The sequence below is a fragment of the Aotus nancymaae genome, unplaced genomic scaffold (genome assembly GCF_030222135.1).
Source record: "Aotus nancymaae isolate 86718 unplaced genomic scaffold, 86718_ANA_hifiasm-v0.15.2.pri h1tg000012l, whole genome shotgun sequence".
Lineage (NCBI taxonomy): Eukaryota > Metazoa > Chordata > Mammalia > Primates > Aotidae > Aotus > Aotus nancymaae.
In genome coordinates, this window is record NW_026988423.1 from 22,364,576 (window position 1) to 22,387,754 (window position 23,179).

At 48.4% G+C, this 23,179-nt stretch overlaps 1 protein-coding gene across 3 annotated transcripts in view; it reads right to left on the reverse strand.

Moving 5' to 3' along the window:
• The window catches only part of DSCAML1 (DS cell adhesion molecule like 1), a 373,161-nt gene that overhangs the window by 331,468 nt on the left and 18,514 nt on the right, over positions 1-23,179 (reverse strand). For all 3 annotated transcript variants that reach the window (XR_010342409.1, XM_021671177.2, XM_064375453.1), the window contains exon 3: positions 21,190-21,336. Coding sequence is in view for 2 of the 3 variants with exons in the window: in XM_021671177.2 (XP_021526852.2) it covers positions 21,190-21,336 (147 nt within the window). In the remaining variant the exon portion in view is untranslated. The remainder of the gene's footprint in view (positions 1-21,189; positions 21,337-23,179) is intronic.

Consider the following 23,179-nt stretch of genomic DNA (forward strand, 5'->3'; position numbering starts at 1 on the left):
ACGGCTGTCACTCACGCTGCATGCTGCCAGAACCTCGACAGGAGGCCAGAGAGATTGTTCTAGAGGTGCTGGTTCTAGTTCTCATGCTGTTACTACTATGCAACTCTGGACTAGGTTGTCACTAAGGTCTCCTCCTAATTCTAAGCCTCTGAGATTCTAGGATTCAATCCTGGGGACAAGGTGAAGCAGGCATTGTTTGCAAAGGACAGGCTTGGGCCTTACCTGAGGTCAAGTAAGAGAGATGGGAGCAAATAGGGCCACCAGAGACATGCAGAGGCAGCTAAAAAAGATCCCGGGGTCCTTTCCCTTTAAGAGGAGCAGAGATCCCTGACTTTTGAATCAGGGCTGAGCAAGCCTGGAGTGGGGAGGGGGGTAGAAAGCCCCCACAGTCTAGAGATTCAAAGACACCCTGCCCCTGTGAGATGCAGAAACTCTTAATTGGAGCTGTGCGTGCATCCAGCACCAATCACTCCATGATGTGCCTTTCTGAGGCAGCACAGAAGGCAGCCCTTCATTAAATCCGACACCAGGGAATTAATTCAACTCACTGCTGTCACTCTGTCTCCCTCACCCTTTCCCTCAACAGCCATTGCTCCTTGATCTTCCACACCTTTATGTCGAAAGTTCTCCTTGAGAGAGGAAGCTTCTCCTGACTGTCACCCGAGCTATGACTATATCGTGGGGCAGGACTCAGGGCTCAAATTGGGAGGGTGCAGTGGGGAAGCACAGGGGTGATGGGGGGTTGGGTGGGAGAAAGGAGAGATGAATCGGCACATGCACTGCCATAGAGAGAAGGCGAGGGAAGGCCCATAGGCCGTGAGGGGTCCTTCTCTACCACCAGCAGAAGAAGCAAGGATCTGAAAGCTAAAGGTGACAGCTAACTGGCTCACCCCATTTTAGCTATTCTTGAAACAGCGACTTTATAATTAAAATCCCTTCAGGAGGGAGTCATATGGGGAAGGAGGAGGGGAAACACAAAAGGGGCTGTCGGGAAGTTGCTGGGACCTTCTTCAGTGCCAAGCTGCCTCCTTGGCCATAGAAAATCACAGCTTCCAAACCGAACCCCTCACCTACTTACGGGTGCTTCCCTCCCCCGCTGCCTACCTGCCTTCTCTGTGACCCACAGTCTTCTCTTAACTTCACCCATGTGCTGATATCCCCAGCATGGGATGAGCCAGGGCAGGACCTGGGGTAGGCAGATTGCTCCCAATCCGTGGGAAACTGGCTACCCCGGCCACAGACAACTTTCTCCTTTTGCCCCAGTGCTATGAATCAATATTATTTTTGTCCTGCTTGTGCTGAGAGGTGAAAACATTTGGGAAGCACTGCCCCAAGGCATGCAACTCTGGCATCTGTAGTCTGAGGAAACAGTTCTTCACATTTCAGTGATTTCTACTGGAGTCGCTGGACAGCACTTGGGTTTAATTCCTCCTTTTCTATGGATCCCCTAAAGATTTGTCCAGGACTTGCAAGAAAATAGAAACACTCCTAAGACCAGGGACAGGGAACCTGAATTACGTGAACGCGAGTTTATGATGGAAGACAGTGTTTAAGGAACTTCCCATAAGGAAGGCTGTGGCTCTGTCGGGGAAATGTTAGAAGCTCATCCAGGCTCCTGGCTGAGGCAATGCCAAGGAGATAACACTTGTGAAATAATTTTCTATCGATGTCTGCATTTTCTAGATGGAGTTCTGAGAGTTAAGTCACTTGCATAAGGAGAGACCCAGTCAAGACTCCGTCCCTGTCCCCTGTCTCCTTGGTCTTGCACCCCCTTTCACACCCCAGAGCTTCCTTCCTTGGGAAGATTCCCACTTGCTCAGGAATTTTATGCAGACAACATCTCCTCTTGACTATAATCAAATTACAGAGTCAAGTCAGAAATGCAAAAAGGAACCACTTTAAAGGATTCTTGGTTTTGTTTTTTCACCTTTGTAAGAAAGTCTGACCTTTCCTTTTGATGGAGTCACAAAATCAGATCATCAGTTTTCTCCACTCACAGGGGATCTCTGAGTGTTGGGGCTGACACCATGGAAACAAAGAAGCACCTGGCTGTGGACAGAGGAGGGTGTGTCCCCACCCACCACCACTTCACTAAGATGAGACTTTGCACCTGCACCCCTCCCACTGAGACTACAGCCATCCGGCTCCTCTGGAGTTCCTGCCACACCCACTACGATCAGCAGCAAAGGTCCTTTGTCCTGGGAGAAAGAAGGTCCTGCTCTCCCAACAGAAGAAAAGAGGCAGAAGCTTACTGCCTTGAGTTTTCTTATGATTAAATGTGAAACACACATCAACACACTCCCTGAAATTGTGTGAAAGATCTGAAAGACCCTCTGAATTGTCTCTGGTAGGAAGATTAACTTGGGACATGGAAAAGAGAAAAGTGGCCCTTTTCTGTGGGGCACAGAGGCCAGACTGGCACCCCCAGGTCAGATTTGGGGACAGGGAAGAAGGTCACTCAACATGGCAGATGCCCAGTGGACTCTTAGGGGCAGGGATGCCTTTCTGTGATCCACATTATCAGGCCTCCCAAAAAAACTTCGGGAAGGTCTGCCTGATATGTCTTTGTGAGGGTGGGATTTTGGGAACAATCAGGAAGGAGGCTGAGGCACATTTGGTCAGCACCAGGGTAGAGACAGAGAAGTATCCGTGAAACACAGAACAAGAAAGCAGAATTCAGCAGAGTTGGGAGCCAGAGCCAGCGACTACTGTGGGAACACAAATCTTCCTGCAAACTTGCAGACATCTTGGGAAGCACATGGGACATTTCCAGGACTTAATTAAGACTAGAGACAATTTTTGTAGCTCTTAAGAGGCAGAGGCCATTCTATTGCTATCTGGATTGTGGAAAATTATTATGATTCTTATTTTAGAAATGAGAAAGTTGAGAAATTTAGGTAAAGGGCCCAGAGCTACTAAAAGCCAGTGATCAGAAGCAGCCAACACCAGGAGGTGGCTGACAAAAATCCTGGTCCCAGATGGTGCTGGTGGAAACAGCACGTTCAGACCAAGGAGGGGGCGATGGGCTCACTGTTCCCTCTGTTCACAGCACTGTGGTGTGGGGCACTCACTCTGGGAAAGACCTTGACACAACAGGGCATGCCCAAAGGTGGCTCCCTGGATGAACTCAGATCTGATGAATCCTAGGTGGGATTGCTGCAGAAATGGGGTTGCTTTGGCCTGAAGGATGGGAAGCTGGGGTGGAGTGTGGGGGATAGAAGAGGATGATCAGTGTCCTCAAGAACTGAAGGCGCAGAGGGACAGAAGGAGACTTCCGTGGAAGCTCAGGCTGGGGAACTGGCAGGAGGAGGACCTACGGGTAGAATCTGAGAAAAGCGGATTTTAGTTCCATATAAGAAGGAACTTCAGAGGACTCTCATAAAAAGCAAAAAGGCAAAAGTAGCAGTTACTTTACTGAGTTACCTACACTTAAATATGACTTTTTGGTGTTCAAAACTACTTCATGTCTAATCTTCTTAACACATATTTGACAATTTAGAAAACATGGAGAAGATGCCGGAAATCACCTCTAATACTACTATCTAGAAATAATCATGACAATCACTAATAGCCTGCAAGTATTTCTTTCAAGATACCCATCTAGGATCCCAACACAATAGAAATGATAAACCCTCAGGTGGTGATGGATATTCCCAACACCCTGCCTTGACCACGACACATTCTATGTGTCACGCAACGTAATATCACATGTACCCCATACATACGTAAAATAGTATATACCAATAAAAAAGATAGCATTCTATAAGATGTATATAGCATATGCATTTTTAACCAATTAGGAGCCTACTACACGTACATACACACACATACACACACAGTTATTTTTCCACCTAACATCGTATTAGGATCTTTTTCTCTGTAGGTTAAAAATGCATTAAAAATATTTCCTTGCATTATTGTACTATTTAATCACTCCCCTGTTTATTGGACAGTTTTGAATTTTCAGGGTTGTAAATAACATTGCAGTTAGCAGAACTCTTTATCATTTTTGGTTATCTGTTAGGGAGAGAGCACTATGGACATGGACATCTGAGACTTCAGATATATACTGCCAAATGCTTTCCAGAAAAGGTGTGCTGGGACCTACTTGCACGAGTAGCGTGTGAGCATCCCCAACTATACATTTGCTTGCCAAAATCTCCTCAAGGTTTCCCTACAAACAGTACTCCTCCATGGAAGAGGAGACCTGATACATTGCTCGTCTGTTACATGCCTACCCATGATAAACAAGGTAGCAACTCCATCTTGCAAACACACACACTGATATGCACATTAAGCAATTCCGTTGTCTTTGTAAACTCTGGCGATACTTCCAGACCTTAGAGGATCCCAGCACAAATCTACCCTGTTGAGAATGAGACAGACTCCCTCACCCTGCAGCAGGATGCTTCTTGAGACTCAGGTCCCTGGTCCCATCAAGGCTACAAGTGGCATCTGTAAGAAATATCCAGGGCATTAGTCTCCATGATTTCCAAGGTCCTTTGTAGCCCTGACAAACCAATTCTACCACCTGCATGTGCCACCTGGGAACTTGGATGCGTAAGAGGGGGGGAAATAGAGGAGGGGCGGGACAGGGGAGATCATTGTTTCAGGGTACGTTGGAACAAAACTAGGTGCTTCTAAGAGTCAAAGCAAGAAGGTAGCAGCTGGCGACCCTTCCCTGCCCTCTGCCCAGGACACCCTCTGTTCTCCAGGCCCCAAGGGGGGGGCCCCATCCCCAGGGCTGGAAGGCAAGTAGGGGATCACCTTTCTCTCTCAGGTTTCCCTGTTCACTATGACCTCGACTCCCAGATTTCTCTTGTAATGTGAGCTGAAGCTGGAAGTAGGCCTCTCCAGGGGGGTGATCATCCGGGCCTCTCAAGGCCACCCATCCCCAAATCACTTTTCCCTGCTAAGTGGGACCACTGGTTGTCTACAGGTTGCAGATGCTGACTGACTATCCCTCTGGGTGGAAGGACCGAGGGCTGCCGGAACACTCCTGCACCCCCAGCTACAGGGAGCAGCAGAACAAGAAGGCCTCACAGCCCCATAAATACTCCCAGTATTCTTAATTTTCAGTGGCCTCATGCTGAGTCTCCAGGCCCTCATTAAACTGGGAAACAGATTACAACGGGATCCCGTGGCAGACACATTTCTTCTCCTCCTGTATTTATACCACTTTTAATTGTTATTTTACAACAGTTGAGAGCACCACACCCTGCCCAAGGTGGCCCTGGAAGAGGCGGCAGGAGATAAATAGGACACAGAGGGCGTCGCTGAGCACCTGACCCCTCCCATCTCCATCAACAATCACTCCAGAATCAGCCCCCAGACCTCACCGTCACCAACAACCTCCTCTCTCCGCACTCCCAGTTCACCTGCCCTAGACTATCATAGCTGGGATGCAAAGCCCACCTCTGCCCTCCTAGAACTTTGCACGTGGTGTGGAAATAGTCTGTTTTCTAATGAAACATATCATGCATATAGAAAAGCATAAAAATAATGGAGAGAGACTCATGTTTCTTTTGGCATATTCTCTTCGGATCGTTTTTAGAAGAAACATTTTAAGAAAGAAGACATTCTGGAAACAGTTGTATTTCCCTCCACCAGACCATTGCCTCCTCCTCAGAGGTAAGCGCTACCCTGAATATGGTGTTTATCATTTCCATGCATGTTTTTATACTCTTGCTACATATGTATGCATCCAGAAACAATACAGAGGACTGTTTTGCATGTTTTCAAACTTTGTGCAAATGGTACCATAATGTATGGTATCCTTCTGCAATTTGCTTTTTTCCATTCAACATTTTCTTCATGAGGTGTCCACACTGATTTGTAAAGCTCTGGTTCATGCATTTCTCCTGAAGCATAGTATTTCATTGTGTGACTGTAACAGATTTAATTTATCAATATTGGTTTCCAGTTTTTTTTGCTATCACAAACGTGGCTACAGTGACTATTCCTGTCCACGTCTCTTTGTGCACGTGTGTGTTTCTTTAAGGAACTTCCATTTTGGAGCTCTTTCTTATGTCTCTCCCCTGAAGGGCGTGGACCTGTCACCATAGCCCAGTGCCCAGAGTAATGCGGGACACATGGACTCAGTACAGTTTGTTAAACTGAGCCACTCTGGAAGAGACCTAAGGGGTCATCTATTCCAGCCTCTTCACTTACAGATGAGGAAACTGACATCCAGAGAGAGGTCACAACACTATTTAGGGACAGAGCTGGAACTAGAACCATGCCCTTTCCCATTTTTCTAGCTCTATCCCTACCACACTCTAGGATAGCCAGGGACTATTAGAAAAATGACCCAAAGGAGAGAGGGGCATAAAGAGGTCATACCTGGATACCTGGCCTCTACAGGGGGATCTTGTACCTGGACAGTCATCCAATAAAATGAAGCCTCACACTTGGACACACAGCCCACCAAGGAGACCTCACACCTGGACACCCAGCCCCCAGATGAGGCCTCACACCAGGACATGCTCAGACCAGGGCCTCAGCTCTGGATACCTGGCCCCAGACTGAGGCCTGCCTTTTGTGTTCGTCCCTCCCTCCTCCTACAGAGAGTTCAGTCCAGTGGAAGACCCTGGAACCAAAAACCAGGAGCCCCAGATGTGATGGTCTAGAGACAGATAGTGGGCTCTGATGCCACATGGCTTGGGATTGGGTCCCCATTTTATTCTTACTAGCTGTGTGACCTTCGGCAAGTTACTGCACCTCTCTGTGCTTCATTTTTTTCATCTGTACAATGGGAATGATGGCTGGGCATGGTGGCTTATGCCTGTAATCTCAGTGCTTTGGAAGGCCGAGGTGGGAGGATCACTGTAGCTGAGGAGTTTGAGACCAGCCTGGGCAACATAGTGAGAACCAGTCCCTACAAAAAATTAAAAACATAGCTGAGTGTGGTGGCATGTGCCTACAGTCCCAGCTACTAGGGATGCTGAGGCAGGAGTATCACTGAGCATGGGAGATGGAGGCTGCAGTGAGCTGAGACTATGCCACTGCACTCCAGCCTGGGTGATGGAGCCAGACCCTGTCTATAAAAGAGAAAACACAAAAAAGTGGGGATGATAACAATTCATATAATGATATTGGGAAGACTAAAAGAGTCAGTTATATCAAGCTATGCATACAGTGCCTGGCACATGGCGAGTGCTGTGTCTTATTCTCCCTGCAAATTCCGCACAAGGACTAGTACAGCATCGACTCAGTCCACGCGGCAGGACCTCACCTCCACTCGCACTCTGCTACTTGGCCTTGGACAAGACATTTCTCTGACCCCCAGTTTCCTCATCTGAACATAGTGATGGCACCACCTGTCACAAGTATGCAATGAGATCAAACAACTCAAAGGGCTCTGACAAGATAAGTCCGTGTAGCAGACACGGAATGATTGTTTTATTTATCCGGCTCTGGTCTGCCGGTCGGACCAAGTGTTTTCCCATTAATCATGGGCTACAGACCATGAGGAAACAGATAAAACACTCTGTCTTTAAAATGTGAGGTTACTTCTGTGACAGTGCCTGGCATAGTGTCTGGTCCGCAGTCCAGAAGCTGAATAAATGCTGCCCCTGGTACCTGCTTCCTGCTGTCAATACGTTTTTTTTTTTTCCTTTCTTGAATCTGGAAGGAATTGCAGAGGTAAAGTCATTGCTTCTGGCCTTTGTTTGCTCATCTGTAAATGGGGGTAATTGTTCCCATGCGACACAGAATCATGATGAGAATCAAATTTAATATATATGGGCAGGGTGTGGTTTGTGGCTCACGCCTGTCATCCCAGCACTTTGGGAGGCGGAGGTGGGTGGATCACTTGAGGTTAGGAGTTTGAGAGCAGCCTGGCCAACATGGTGAAACCCCATCTCTACTAAAATTACAAAAATTAGTCGGGTGTGGGGCGGGCATCTGTAATCCCAGCTACTCCGAAGGCTGAGGCAGGAGAATTGCTTGAACCCAGGAGGGGGAGGTTGCGGTGCGCTGAGATCGCACCACTTCACTCCAGCCTGGGTGACAGAGTAAGACTCCGTCTCAAAAATAATAATGATAATAATAATAATGATAATTTGATATATATGAAAGTGTGCTGTAAACATAAAAGCATGATACAAATTCGACTTACTTTTATTTTATAAAACATGAGAGGCTATTTAGTTTGCCTTAGATCCCCACATTGCTTAAACTCTGGGTAGGGCATGTGAGGGTCTTTCCTCCCACAGGCCTCTCTGGCGAGCTCCCACATTCGCCTTGCTGGTGCCCAGGGTTAGGGCCAGCAGCCTGAGGAGGGGCACAGGAGTAAGACAGGAGTGTGGGGTGTGTGACAGAGGCAGCTCTGGGTCCACCCACCTGAAGGATGCCCAGTGATAAATCCTGGCAAATTCAAGGGCAGACATGGACTCCAAGAGGCTGAAGCCAGAGATGATCTCCACTTTTCTGGAAACATCCTTGATTATTGAAGACCAATCCCTAAGATTTCTTCCAAACCATGCCCCACTCAAAATCTTCACTGGCTCCCCATGGCCCTTTGATTACATACAACTCAAGCAGCATCAATTATATCCCACCCCTGATGTATCCTGAGCCCAGCCAGGCTGCTTTTCCCCCAAGAGCAGCCCATTGTTTTCAGCTCTCCAGGAGTTCACTGGCATGGCCTCCCTCACTGCCCGCTGGGATCTCACAGGGAGCTTTAACAAATGCAGATGCCTGCATTTCACTGACAAAGATCCTGATCTAATTGTTCTGGGATTGGGCCCGGACACTGGTGATTTTTGAAAGCTCCCCCAGGGGACCCTGAAGTTGAGAGCTGGCAGGTCTAGAACACTCTCTCCTGCAGGAGCTCAGCCTGCCAAAACAGACCCCTTCTCCAGGACCCAGGGGGAGGTGCCATAATAACAAAAGATGGGTGTCCCCCACCTCTCAGCCTCCTGAGAGTTTGATTCCTTTCCTGCACCCTCATCACATTCCTGTGTGTTGTGTTATTGCCTTGTGGTGGGGGTCACCTGTGTCCCACACTCATCTTGCCTGTTAGACCCTGAAGGCTGGCACAGTGCCCTCAAATGTTTCCACACCTCTGCTGACCCTTCTTACCTCTAACAGGGCTCATTAAATGGGGGTGCATCCAAGGCTGTCCCTAAAATTCAAAACACCAACGTGTCTTTCTTAGGTCCCTGCTCTGGGATGCTGCTGGAATCACCTACACAGGTAAGCCTCCCTCCCCTTTCCAGGGGTAAAAAAAGTTGAGTGTGTGCGTGAGTGTGTGAATACAAATATGTACCTATTCGATATGTACAAATTACATCATACATGCTATTTATACACATGCATGCATATATATTTTAATTAAAATTAGTTTCTTTGGTGCGTGGGAAGAGGAATTTCTCCAAATCCCTTGAGATCCTTAAGCAAAGGCCCCTGGGAATCACTGTCTACATAACACAGCATCCATCATGCACACAGGAAGCACTCAGAAAACATTTGCTAAATTAAATAATGAACCAAAAATTCAATCAACGGATTGTTGCTTACGCCAACATAGGCGTTTAGATAGATTTAGGGGATGACATCGATGTCAGCTATGGCTGGCACAGCTACAGGCTGACAGAGCCAGAAGCAGCAGTTTTGTGTCCTTTCCTGGGCTCAGTCCCTGAGGGTACAATCACATTCTATCAGGCTTTGCAAAATGGTTTTCCTAGGCTTGGGCAGTAGCGACAGGTTCTGGAACATTCTCAATGCAAGTCTTTTCCCTTTCTGTGTCCCACTATGAGGGGTGGTGAAGAGGGACCCCAGCCACACACTCTTAGAAGGGATTCCTTCATTACAAAGTCTCAGAGAAGCCCCCAGACTCCCACATAAAATGAAGCTCACTCCACACCTGGCAGAGCCCCAGACTCCACCCACAGCCGCGGCCACCCTCACGGCCACCCACTTCCACAGGCCCTTCTTCCACTCAGTTGTCTGCTTCTCAGCAGTCTCTTCAGGATTCTGGCAGATCCTGTGACCCTAAAGCCTTGGGCATTCAGACATACTTTGAGCCCGAAACTACTCTGAGCCGGAAGTGAAGAGAAGTCTCTAGGGGTGAGAGGAAACACTTCAATCTTAGAGGCCTTCGTCCAGGCCCAGGACCCCTCCTGCACCCTATATTGGGATGCAGAAGATCTGTGCCTGTTTCTAACTGGCTTGGCATTCCACTCTGAAAGTCGAGCTTGGCAGCTATAGAGACCCGTGTTTAAATTCCAGAGGCTTCTGCACACAGCAAGACCCAGGTGGACCACAAAAGCCAAGAGCAGAATAGGCGGCTTGGGCTTTGGCCTTGTGGGGTGACACTAAGGGCATCCCTGCCTCTCTGGCCCACCACGAGGGTCGGGCTCCTCCCCATCCTGCTCTCAGGCCCCCAGCCCTGAAGGCCGCATAAGCTCATGACCCTCTCTGTAAGGACAGCAGTGTCTCCTAAATGCTCACACCTACGATTACACCTGTGATCTCACTCCTCACGGAGACCTGGGGCAGCTTGTGGACATGCGCCTGTCTAGCCCTAGGAAATATCAAAAACCTACACATAGAGAAACTGTCTGTAGAAAACAGATCTATACAGAAAAATATATTCTATCTATGGAAAATTATATTTTCTCTCTGCAGAAAAATAAAGTACCTGATTCTGAATCCTCACAACTGAAAGAAGTGCAGCTTAGAAAGGTTAAGGCCTTGCCCAGGGTCAGAAGACAAGTTGGGAGCAGGGTCAGGGTTGGAACCCAGGTCCCTCTGAGGCCAGAGCCCACAGGCTTTTGCTTCTCTACACAGCTTTGGCTCCATCATAAAAGAGACTCCAAGCCAGCCCTGCTTCTTCAGGGCAGAAGAGGAGCAAATGGTGGCTTTTTTCCAGCAGCCATGGAAACGGGTACAACCGCATCCGGCCCTTCATTCTCATCCATCCCATTTACAACTTAATCTAAAGGATCAGTCACCCTCCTGGCTATACCCTTCTCTGGACATTTGACGAACGTTGTCTGGGTGCCTACTATGTGCTCGTAGGCAGTGAGGCTTCAGACGTTGCAGACGCAGACCACCCCTCCCACTGCTACCCAGCACAGGCCCCCGCTCACAACCACAGCACCATCTCCACCAGCTCTGGCTCTCACTGATACACAACAGAGTTCAAAATCACAGGCTTGGCAGGAAGTGCCATCTATACATAGCTCTACCATTCTGTAAGCACCGTTGGCTTCTTCTGAATAAATGCTACCCTACATTAAATGCCAGAATTCGGCGAGCAATACTGCATGTTTGCAATGAGATTGAGAACTAAAGGCAAGATTGATTCTGATGTGAACACCAGCAAAGCAAATGGGTTTTTGAAAACCCTATAATTTCCCTGCAACCCTTGACTTCACTAAACACACATTTTTAGACTACAGCACAGTTAGGTAGGCATTAAACAAAAATGAGGCAGTCTAACGATGATTTATGTGTAGGATAACCTTCTATAAAGAATTCTGCTCTGATTTCAGGGTAACTTTCAGTGGTGCCAACTTAACCAAACAATGCTGCTTGCTCTATGTCCACCGCCATGGTGTGATCCCGGGGCAGAGCGTTTGCCTGCAATTGTCTTAAATCTGCTGAAATTCACCCAGGGGGTGCTCTGGAAATGCAGCGCCTGCCATGAACTAAATGGAAAAGCAAAACATGACACATGCACACGCCGCCAGAGGCACCTGTGAACACGAGACATTTCTGCTTGACTGAGGAGTGCGGCTGATGGTTCTGGAACCAACCAACTGGCGTGCAAGCGCAGAGCAGCCCGCCTGCTGGGATACTGGAAGGAGTTCTAGGGGGCTGCGGGCATGCTCTCCGGGAGCGGGGGCTTTGAGAGCTCCTGGGGTATAGGCATCAAAAGCAGAGTTCCAGCGTATCCTTCTTCGGCTGTGTGACCTTGGGCAGGTCCTTCCATCTCCCCAAGCCTTGATTTCCTTGTCTTTAAATGAGTCTGTTAAACCTGTGTCTCCCAGAGATGTGTTTGAGAGGATTCTATAAGATGATGTCGGTGAATGGGCTTTATAAACCAGAGAGCACCGTACAAACTGAAGGTGATGCCGGCTGCAAGGCACGGATGGAGAAGTGGCCCAAGCCATCTTCAAGAGCTCAAATCTAACTGCCCTGGGCTCAGATCCTGCCTCGTCATTTCCTCAGGCTATGGCCTTGGGAAGGCTGACCTCTCTGTGCCTCAACCACACCTAAAAATGGGAATAATAGTAACACCGACCACATAGGGCACCTGTGAAGATGAAATAAAATGATGGGGAACAGCACTTATCATAGACGAGCTCAATAACTGATCACTTATTTTCCTACCAACCATTCTTGCCACTATGATTATCGTTTCAGTTTCGGGAGAGAACCCTGTGGTTGTCTCCGAGTGCTCTCTTATAATCACTAACCTGAAAAGTTGTGTGCTTAATAGCTTTGGAAGGTAGGATTTTCTCCACACTTCAAGGAAGAATACAAGATGTCTGAGTCTGAGGCTCCCTTTCTCACCAAAGCAAACAATAAATAAACAACAGCAAAATTAAGGGTCAGCTGCCTTTTCTGCTCTATGACTGCCTTGATGAGGGAAACGGTGATTGCTGGGAGATCCTAGGACAGCTGTCTGCTTGGAGTAGCTGTTACAAAGAAGAAGCTTGGACTTTGGAGACAGAAGCTCTGGTCCATGCCCAGGCCTTGCCACTTGGAAGCTGTGTGACATGGAGCAAATCGCTCGGCCTCGCTGAATCTCATTTTCTTTACACCTAAGAATGGGAGTAGCTGTTTCCCTCCGAGGGTTCCAAGCATCATTAAATGAGATGACATGCAGGAGCCTGCTGCGGGGCCCTACACACACCTATGGACTAACACATGTCTATTGCCTCCCCTCACTCCTCTTCTGCCTGCTCAAGTCACTAAGCCACATTGCATCTGGGTCCTCACCTGTAAAAGGGGCGAGGTAACGAGGACTATTCTGAGAAGCCAGTGACATCATCTGAAAGCACTCTATGAACTGTGTTGATTGAGAGACAATAGTTATTACTGAACCAGGGCTTGAGCACTTGGAGCAAGTTAGACCACAGCAGTTTGTGGAGTCGATCTTTACTATGTTGGTACCCAAATGCACCTGCGTTCCTTCTCGCAACAGAAAATATCTACCAGGTACCCTGCAAGGTGCTAGTGGATACAGAGATTAATATGACATCCTAGGCACTTTGTTTCTCTCCTTCTACTCAGTTATTATCAAGGAAGCTTTGAGATAAAAACATGATGGTGGGATCCCTCTTGCCCAGTCCTTCGTAGCTTTCTCAAGATCATCTTTAGGTGGATTCACTCTCCATCTGTGACTCCAGGACCACCACCCCTTCGAGTGGCTGCAGCCCCTAGCTTACCTCCTCTAGACAAGCACCCAGAAAGTGTAGCACAGGTGGGAGTGGCGAGAGATGATGCCAGGTGAAGGAGAAGACAGGGCAAGGCAGATGAGGTTTAAGGTTGGACAACCGCATAAAGCTAGATGGGCAATTTCTCTGATGCATTTAGGTGACTCCTTTCCCATCTAGGAATCTGAGTCTCCTCAGAGCCCCAATTTTCATTTCAGGGATTCTATGTGCAACAAGTTTCATCGTTCCCATTTTATGGATGCATAAACTGAGACTTTGAAAATAATTTGCTTGAGGTCACCAATTAAGATTAGCAGACTCCACAGGCTGCCTTCTTTCTACCACGTCTCACTACATCTTCTGTGAACTGTCTGCTCATAACTGTTACCCAACTTTCTGTTGGGTTGTCTTTTTCTTTTTGATTTGCAGGAGTTTTAAAACCCTATCTCTACTAAAAATACAAAAATTAGCCAGACATGGTGGTGTGTGCCTATATATATATATATATATATATATATATATATATAGAGAGAGAGAGAGAGAGAGAGAGAGAGAGAGAGAGAGAGAGACAGAGAGACAGAGAGACAGAAAGGCAGAGAGAGAGGCAGAGAGAGAGAGAAAAAGAGAGAAAGGGATACTGTATGTTAATTCATACAGATAATATAGCACAGCACTTAGGAGCACAGATGATGGAGTCTGAATGCATAAATTTAAGTTGTGGCTCCACCACTTACCAACTTTAAGCAATTTACTTAGCATCTTTGTGCCTCAGCTTGCCCATCTGCAAAATGAGGGAATAAAACTCCCCTTGTCTTCAGATTGTTGAGAAGGTGAAACATGCTAAATAGGTCAAATGCTTAGAACAGAGCTTGGCAACTTAGTAAGTGCTCAATAAATATTAGTCATTATTTCATGTTGTCCCTTCTTCTTTTTCCCTAGAACCAGGCAGTACCTTCATGAGTTAAATGGCTCAGTGACATCTCAGGTTTCTCTCCACTTCTTACCCACCAGCCACATTCCCAGATCATCTCACCCTCTCACTGCCCACTGCCTGTGGCTACACTGTCACCTCCACCCAAAGTGCTTTCTCAGCACAGACTCCAGGGCCTGACTTGAGGCCCCGTCTCCTTCAGCATGCCTTACTATGCAGCCATCAACAGAAGGAATCCTGGCTCCTGTGGTATCCTCCTCTTTGTGGGAAGACACTATAGTCCCAAGACAGAAGCCAGGAAAGGAACAAATCATGGTCAACCTGGACTCCTCTGCAAGACTTGGCACTGTGCCTGGCACCCAGCAGGGGTCCAGGCCCCTTTTGTTGAATTGCCTCAGATCTGTCGTCTATTTTCCATTAGCACAGGGTGACAATCCCAGCCACTTTTCTCCAGTTTCATAAGGAGTTGAGAGCTTAGGTCCCCAATTCTACATCTGAACAGCAGAGAATCACAAGACGAACCCACAGAAGCAACTTGGCGTTATGGAGGTGAAGGACCACCAGGCTTAGATCCTGGTAATGCCATTGATTTGCCACATGACCTTAGGCAAGGCAGGTCTCCCGGTGTCCTCCATTCTACAGGATGGTTCAGTAGGGGAGAGACTGTCATTCTGTCATCACCATTAATCACTGGAGAGAAGAGAAGTCTGAATTAAATATGAATCCTGTTCCTGATAATTATACATTCCTGTAATATCATAAAAAGTCTGTGTTATCAGACTTTTTTAAAAAAATTACAGGACAAAATATGATTAGTGTCTTGAGCAAGGAACCGATACAGTTCGGAGGGAGTTCAGAAAAGGAGCCCCTTAGAGTGGGTTAATCTGAGTGACTTTTAAATCCATTCTTAGCAGAAATCGAGGAAAGACATCATGGAAAAAGTAGTATTTGAACCAGACTTTGAAAGATGCGTAGGCTTCAGACAGACAAAGGAAGAAAAATATCTGGTACCTGTAGTGAAATACAAAGGTGCCCCATGAGTAGTCAAAATCATGTGCCCTGAGAGTGAGCAGCAGAGAGGAGAGAAGATGGCAGGAGAGAGCATTGGTCTAGGCCTGGGTTTCTTTATCCATAAATGCAAAGGCTGAATGACACGGTCTCCAGGGCGATTTCCAGCTCTCACAGTCGGTGAGTCCACATGCTCACAGCCCACATGTGGTCCAAACCGGTTTCCAGCACCACCTCTTCACTCTGTGCTCACCTCCCATTCAAGCTGGTGTAGATTCATGGGAGCCAAAGAAGTGACCTTCGTGTCGGCCTGAGTGAAATGTAATTAATAAATTGAATCTGCATTCCAAAGCCGAACCAAGATCGCATTTGTTTATTGTGTTGAGATTATCCATCCCTGTCCATCAGAGCCGACAACATGAGCTGAATCCTAAATTCCCAGTTTAGGACAGGCTTTGTGTCTCCTACAGAGCCAAAAACAGAGCCAGCACCCAACAAAGCATTCTTGTTAGGATGGCTGTTTCGTTCACTGGTCTTTAAGCTGGAGATCTGTTGCCCTTCAGAGAAGCCCAAGCCTCCGATCACTGCACACACAGCCAGAGGTCAGCACAAGGGTTGGTGACAGGTTTCTGTTCTCAGGAAAGTTCAGGAGACAGGGATAGGTCCTCTTCCTATGTGGAAACCTAAGGACACCCGATTCCCAGTGATCCTTGCCTGCTCCCGAGAGGCAGAAGGAAGTAGAGGAACCCAGAAGACCCACCCACATCTGGGCCACATCTCTTATTAGCTGTGTGGCCTTGGGTAACATGCTTAACTTCCCTGGGCCTCAATATCTTCATTTATAAAATTAGGGAAAAAAAAACCATAAAAACATTATCTCTCTTAAAGGGTTATTGTGAGGATTAGCAATAATATATGTAAAATGCCTAACCCCAAAGAAGTCTCCGTCTATGACAGTATTATCATTAACTTATTATTATTATCCCTCTGTGACAGTCCTATGCTGGTTCTGGGGATAAAATGATGAAAGAGATACAGTTGTACACCCTCCTGCAGCAGACAGACAGAAATAACGGCCTATGAGGCAAGACAGAATGAAGGCAGAGCTCCAGGAATGAGACTGGGGTAGTAATGTCTGCCCGGCAGGCCTGTGTCTGGCCTCGTGGAAGAGGGCATGTGAACAAAGCGTAAGGGACAAAAGCGGGGCAGGGTGTCAACAGAGAGAGGAGGGGGCCACCGTACCCCAGGCAGAAGAGATCACTGAATCTAATAAGAGCTATGAAAGCCCACTTGGTACCCTGGATCTCTGGAGTCTATTACTCTAGGGATGCTGGTGGTTCACTTTGCTCTCTTAGCCAAAGATGGGCTGCAGGGAAGAAGCACTGCCTGATAGGAATCCTTACACAACACTAGGGGACCTTTCCTCATGTCACAGGACCCCTATGGCCAGATGGCTCCTTGCCCCTGTCTCTCCCTACCCTCAACACACAGTGTCTCCAGCGTACTTGCAGCCTGGCCAAGGCACGGTGACAACCCAGTATCCCCATTTGCATGGACAAGGGGGCTGATGCAGGCTTGTCTTCCCGAGCAGCAGCAGACACATCTGGCCCGCATCTGAGCAGTGTCCCAAACTCCCCGCTGGGGCCGAGACAGCCAGTCAGGATGCTGGGGAAGAGCATGCTGGGAAACTCCCACAAGGGGCCTGCATTGATATAATCAGGTCTGGTGGAAATTAAAAGCTATTAGGAACAGGGCTGGATTTATCTTTATATCCAATAACATGCATTGTAATGGTGATCATGCAGATGGGAAATTAAACCACATGTCAGCTTCACTGGAGGCCTTAATTTTAATTTATGTTTGTGCACAGCCCTTGGCCTTCTTACCCCCACCCTGCCAGCCTTGGAGAGCCAGTTCACACAAGGACCGAATCCCTGGGGAGAGAAGTCAAGGGTGGGAGTCTGCCAGATACAAGGTGAGAGACTGTGGTTTACACACACATCTTTAAATAGCGGGATGGAAAGATGACCAGCTCGAGGGAGTGGAGGCGGGTATGGTAGGCAGCTTTGGGGAAAGGCAGCACTTTGGTCTGTCTCTCCAGCCTCTCCCTGCCCTGGGCAAAGCACAGCCAAAAAGCCAGTGAAAGCGTCCATCGCCCACTCCAGGATAGCCAGAGATAGCCAGGAAGGCTAACCTGTGAGCAAACACCCGACTCATGAGCTCATTTAGGTCCCAAGCCTTCAATTCTTCCCAGGCTCCCTCAGAAAGAGGTGTGGGAAAGCCAGCTCCCATCCACAGGGGCTGCACTCACATGAGAGGCCCCTCCTCCCGGGGGGCACCTGCATCCCCAGGGGGATGCCTCCTGGGGCTCAGATTGGCTCACACCAGTCTCCCTGCTTCTCCTTCTGTGTTCAGCTCTTGCTGGCCTGGTGGTTTGTGGAGAAGCTAAGCCTATCCCTGCAGATCCAGAGATCAAAGACAACACAGCTCTTCTGGTTCTGGAAGCTGATTCTAAAGTGCCAGAGGGAAGTATCCCCGGCTCCTCCATCCTCCATTAACCTTCAGGGCAACTTTCCATGTAATCTTCCCCTACCGTGAGAAGCTCCCATCCAGCTTCCCCACCTCAAAATACACACACACACACACACACACACACACACACACACAGAGCACACACACTAAGCATAGGGTGAATATGGTTAGCAGAAAAAAAATCCTATTTTTGTAAAAAATCAAACTATTTGCATATGCCAAAATTAAAGCAAATGGCATGTGGGCCCAAGTTCTTGTCCCCTCACCTCCAGAGCCTGGACGAGACAAAACTCCACTCTCTCTGGCTCTCGTGGAGTCCTCCATGATCGTGTTAGTTGGATTCCTGTGCTTGGGGAAGACTGGCCCTGGGTCTAACATGTAGCTGTAGAATGATCTAGAATGATTATAGATGGGGCTGAAGGGCTGGGCAGGAGAGGAAAATTCTCTAATGCCAAACTAAAGAAAGGGGTTCTGCAGAACCAAAGTTTAACACAGCCCCGCAGATTAGCATCAAGGCCACTTCCCTGATAATTATGCCCTTTGGGGCCACCAGCCCAGTCTTGACATCAAAGACAGCCCTGAAGCACCAGCTACAAGGGCCGCCTGGGGGAAGCTCCCTGCCTCCAGCTCCTAAGCGCAGAAACCAGTTAGCCTTCCTTCTCTCCTGTCGGATCTGGTCTTCTCCCCGACCCACGCCCAGCCTAAAGTCCTTATTCCTTGCCTCTGTCCTTGCCGTTCCCCAGATTCCTCTAGAATTCTTCCAGCCATCCATTCATCTACTCACTGATCATTTAGTGAGCTTTTATTTACCCTGAGTGCAGAAAGTGGGGATGTGTGGATGAGAACAATCCAGTTCTGGCCCATGGGAACTGCAGACTCCATTCCACACCAGAAACACACACCACCGCAGCCAACAGCAAGCGCAAATGCTCTCTTCCACCTAATAATCGCTATAACTTGTCGTCAGCAAGTGTCAGGCAGTGTTCTAGACATTGTTCACATATTGATTCATTCAATTCTTACTTGAACCCTATGAGCCCATTTTACAGGTGGGGAAACTGAAGGGGTAAATGACTCACCCAGGTAGTAAGCAACCGATCGAGTCTTAAACCCAGATAGTCTGGTCCTAGATTCTAGGCTCTTAATCACCACACTGCACTTGTTTCCATGAAGCTTCCCCTACATCGACTTGTCTTCCTTCCTAACGCCAAAGCCCTCATTGCCTACAGCACACATTTAAAGCCCCCACTGTAGCCAGAGTAATGCTTTATTGGATATATTTATATGGTGGGGGAGGCACTTCTGTGTGGAGTTAAGCACACAGGTTGAAAAAAACAGACTCTGGTTCCAGCCCCACCTTCTGCTTAATGTGATCCAGAAGGTACTTTACTTCTTTGAGCCTCAGTTTCCTCTTCAGTAAAGTGGAGAAGAGGAAACACATTTGTGGACCTTATGATGATAAAATGAGACCCTGTATGGAAGTTTCTGAACCCAGTGCCTGGGATATAGTAAGCATCCCCCAAATTTTAATGCAATAATTATTACTTAATGGATGTAATGCTTAGTCCATAAACTCAAGTATATAAGAAATACCACATTTCTTTATGTTCATTAAGTCACCTTAAATCTGACTCTGCTAGATAGGCAGGAGATTGTCCCCTTCATTACTGGGGCTTCTCCCAGGGTATGCCAAGGTCCAGGGTCCCTCTGGTCCTCACCAGCCCATGGTCCCTGCCTGAATAATTGCTGCACCTCTTGGGCTGTGCACCTCGTGACTCATTTGAACAAGAACCCTGGCCTGAGTCCCCCAGACCCTGCAGGGCCCCACACAGCCACCCCTGTGGGGTCCAACCGCTTCTTCTGGCTGCATCCATGGAGCAGCCTTCAGCACTATCCCCATCCCCGGCCTCCTGTCATCTCCTCTTTGTTCTTTGCCCTCAGAGGCTCTCCTCCCCAGACAAAACACCCATCCTAACCTTTGCTATTAGCCTATGGTTTTACAAAAGACAGGAGGAGCAGCTGTCTTCCAGGAGCTTCAAATTCCCATCCTGCTACAAGCTCTGAAGTCAGGGGAAATAATGGCCTGGCCATCTGCTTGGAACTGAGAGAAGCAAAAAGTACTGAGAGTAAAAGGCAAATTAATGTCTCAAAGAAAGTCTCCTGCTGCATCAGCTGTCAACACGCCAAAGCATGGTTCTCGTCCTAGGTACATATCAGAACCACCTAGCGAGCATTGAAAAAGCTGATGCCCAGGCTCTACTCCTGGGACAATCTGACTCAGTTGATTTGGGGCTAAGCATTGGTGTTTCTAAAGGAGCTCCTTGGGGATTTAAATGAGAGCAGGCTTAAAAACCCCTGCTTTAAAGGTTCCATGAATAGAAGTCTTATCTTCCCCAACTAAACTGTCAACCTTGAGGAACAAGAATCATTTCATACAATCAGTTATGGAACCTTACTGCTGAAAGGGCACTCAGAGATCACCTGGTCAAGTTCCTCCAATTTGCAGCATGGAAACCAAAAATCCTTGGTAAAGAGAGGAAGAAAAGCAGCAGAACCCCTGCAATGTGTGGAGATGAAGAATTGGGTGGTGGAAAAATCCCACTGTTTTGTAAATGGAGGCCTAGAGGTATTTTAAGGAGTTGAGGTCCTCTCTTGGGGCTTCCAGACCTACTTTCCTGTGGGAGACACAACCCCACAGAGGTAAAAGGAACCAATAATCAGGGATCTGCAATCACAGCAGCTGTAATGAGATGAACCTGCAACATGGTATGAACTGCACCTCCCAACATCAGCCTCAAAGTGAGGCCAGCTAGAATTCCAATGGAGTCTTTAGCCAACTCATGCAAGAAGGAAAAAGTCCCCATACACATACTTCCTGAAGTCGGGTCTCCAAGGATGCAGCGCTCACTGTTTTAGTCACACGACGCAGGAACGCAGACCATAAACCCACCTCTCATCCCTCCTCCCCTCACCACCTTTCACAGGTAAGGTGCTTCCAGCCTTGCCTCCCATTCCTCAGGGCCGGGCCAAGCAAAACCCCAGCGGTCAGGAAGGATGGGGCCTCCACTGCACCCGGTGTCTGATGGGACCCTCACACACTCAGCCAAGGCCACCAGCGTGTGGGTCTTCAACACCCCAGGCAGAGACGTGCCAGACCAAGACCAAAGACATTTTTTTGCTGAAGCATCATCAGAACAATAACAAATCGCTCCCCAGAGCCAATCTCAAGATCTTGTTGAGCTCAACAACCAACTTAGGCACCTCCACTTTCCCTGCTCCCCACAGAGGCAGCACCCCTGTCTGCCACAGCCCTGGGACGCTTCTTACCTGGGATGATGGAGACTGTGTCTTTCTCCCAAGACACAACGCTAACGTATTCCTGCACTGAAGAAGGGATGAGGCACTTGAAGACAGCCACGTTGCCACGCATTGACCTTTGATCCTCCACCCGGACGGTGTAGGGTTCCCTGAAAACTGCAGAGAGATTGGCAGTGGGGAAGAGGAGAGTGTCACAAGGATGTGGTGGGAGTCCCCTGAAAGGAACGGGGAGTCAGTTCAACTCCCTCCGCTCCTTCAGCCTCACCTTCCTCACTTCTTCCTTCCCTCCTCCCACTTAGCCAGCCCAGAAGCTCCTGCCATAATCTTGTTCTTGTCTGCACAACTCCTTCTCCATCAACCTCCTCCCTATCCTACTGGGCAGCCTCTTCTCCCTCACAAGTATCTGGCCTCTGTCTCTGTAAGACCATCCATCCAAATTCCAAACTTCCCCATTTCGGAATTAGCAAATTGTATTAGATTGTAAGAGCCTTGAAGGCAGCATTTAAGCCTTTCAATGTTATATTCACCAAGGGGATGTGCAGGTAATAAGGAAATATGCTAGAATTCCCCTAAGAAAACCAAAGCGGATTTCCTGCATTTTTCCTGGACCCAGGGTGGAGATTATTTTGGACACAGTGACCATAATGTGCCTAAACAAAACCAGTGACACATGCTCTAACAACTGAGTTTTGGGCTCCTTCAACGTGAACGGCAGCCTGGGAAATGTAGTTTAGATCCTGAGCTTACAAAGACAAAGGGAGAGAATGTTTGGAACTGTGATTGTCTCTGAGCACACAGAACCCCAGAGACATGGACACAGTCTCCAATCTCCTCCAAAACAGAGCATCCTGGCTGCTTTCTCCCCGCATCTGACCCTGGCTGCAGCCTCCCTGACCCCCAGCCTTGCCCCCCCTTTCAGAACCACCCTTTCCCCCACAGCGCCCACCTCCTGCTTCAGCTGGCTTCTGGGGCACTGCCATCTGCAGCCACTGTACGTGTCTGGCCCTACAGGCAGGCAGACCCAGCCTTAGGAATGGGACCTGTGCCTTGTCCTCCTCTGCTTGGGCTCTCCCAGGCCTCACTTGTTCCTTCAACCCCCTTCTCTGCCAAGCAAACCTGGAACATCCAGCACCCTGCTGCCTCCCAACCTTGTCCCTCAGCAGGCACCTGGGCAGCATGCCTTCCTTCTCTCCCTGCCATGGTTGCCAAGGTGACACTTAGGGCCCTGGCAGCCCATCCCCACCCCCGGCTGTGCACCTGCAGCCCCTCTGGCATCATCAAGAGTCTCTTAATTGATTGTGTTTCCAGTCAGTCTGGCCCTCCCTAGCCCTCCCTTAGCCTTTATTCTTTCCCCTTCTCCAAGTTGTGGCTGCGATGGGGAGATGTGGTTGAGGTGGAAGAAAGAGAAGAGAGGAGAGGGACTGGTGGCTCTGTGGGCCTGTGGTCCAGCCTTTCCATGGGTTTGGTTAGGGCCCTGCCTCCAGATATGGGAGAGCACAGAGGAAAACAAGGGAAACGAACCCTGTGGGGAAGTGGGGTGGTGGAGTGGGAAGGGCAGGCTGGGGTGCTCGCTGCATGTGATGTCCCAGGAAGTCAGCAGAGGTTAATAGTTAACAGCATCTAACAAGCGGGCCCTGCCTCCTCCACTGGCCAGCTGTGTGGTCCTGGACAAGGTTTGATTAACCTTCTGGAGCCTCGGTTTCCTCATTTGTAAAAGGAAATCACCATAAGAGCCACATATGAAAGGTCCACTACAAGGAAAGCACTTTGACAATGTCACTTTTCACGATAGCTGCAACTCTGTGATTAACTGGCTATGTGCCCTTGGACAAGTGACTTCACCTCTCTTTGTCTTAATCTCTTCATTTATAAAAAGACGTTTATAGATTTACTGTGAAAACTGCATCCTAACCTAATGAGGGGCAGGTGACCCGAAACATGGTTCCTTCTGCTTACCCCAATCCTCCATGCCATGGAGGCCCGAGCTGGGCTCCAAACC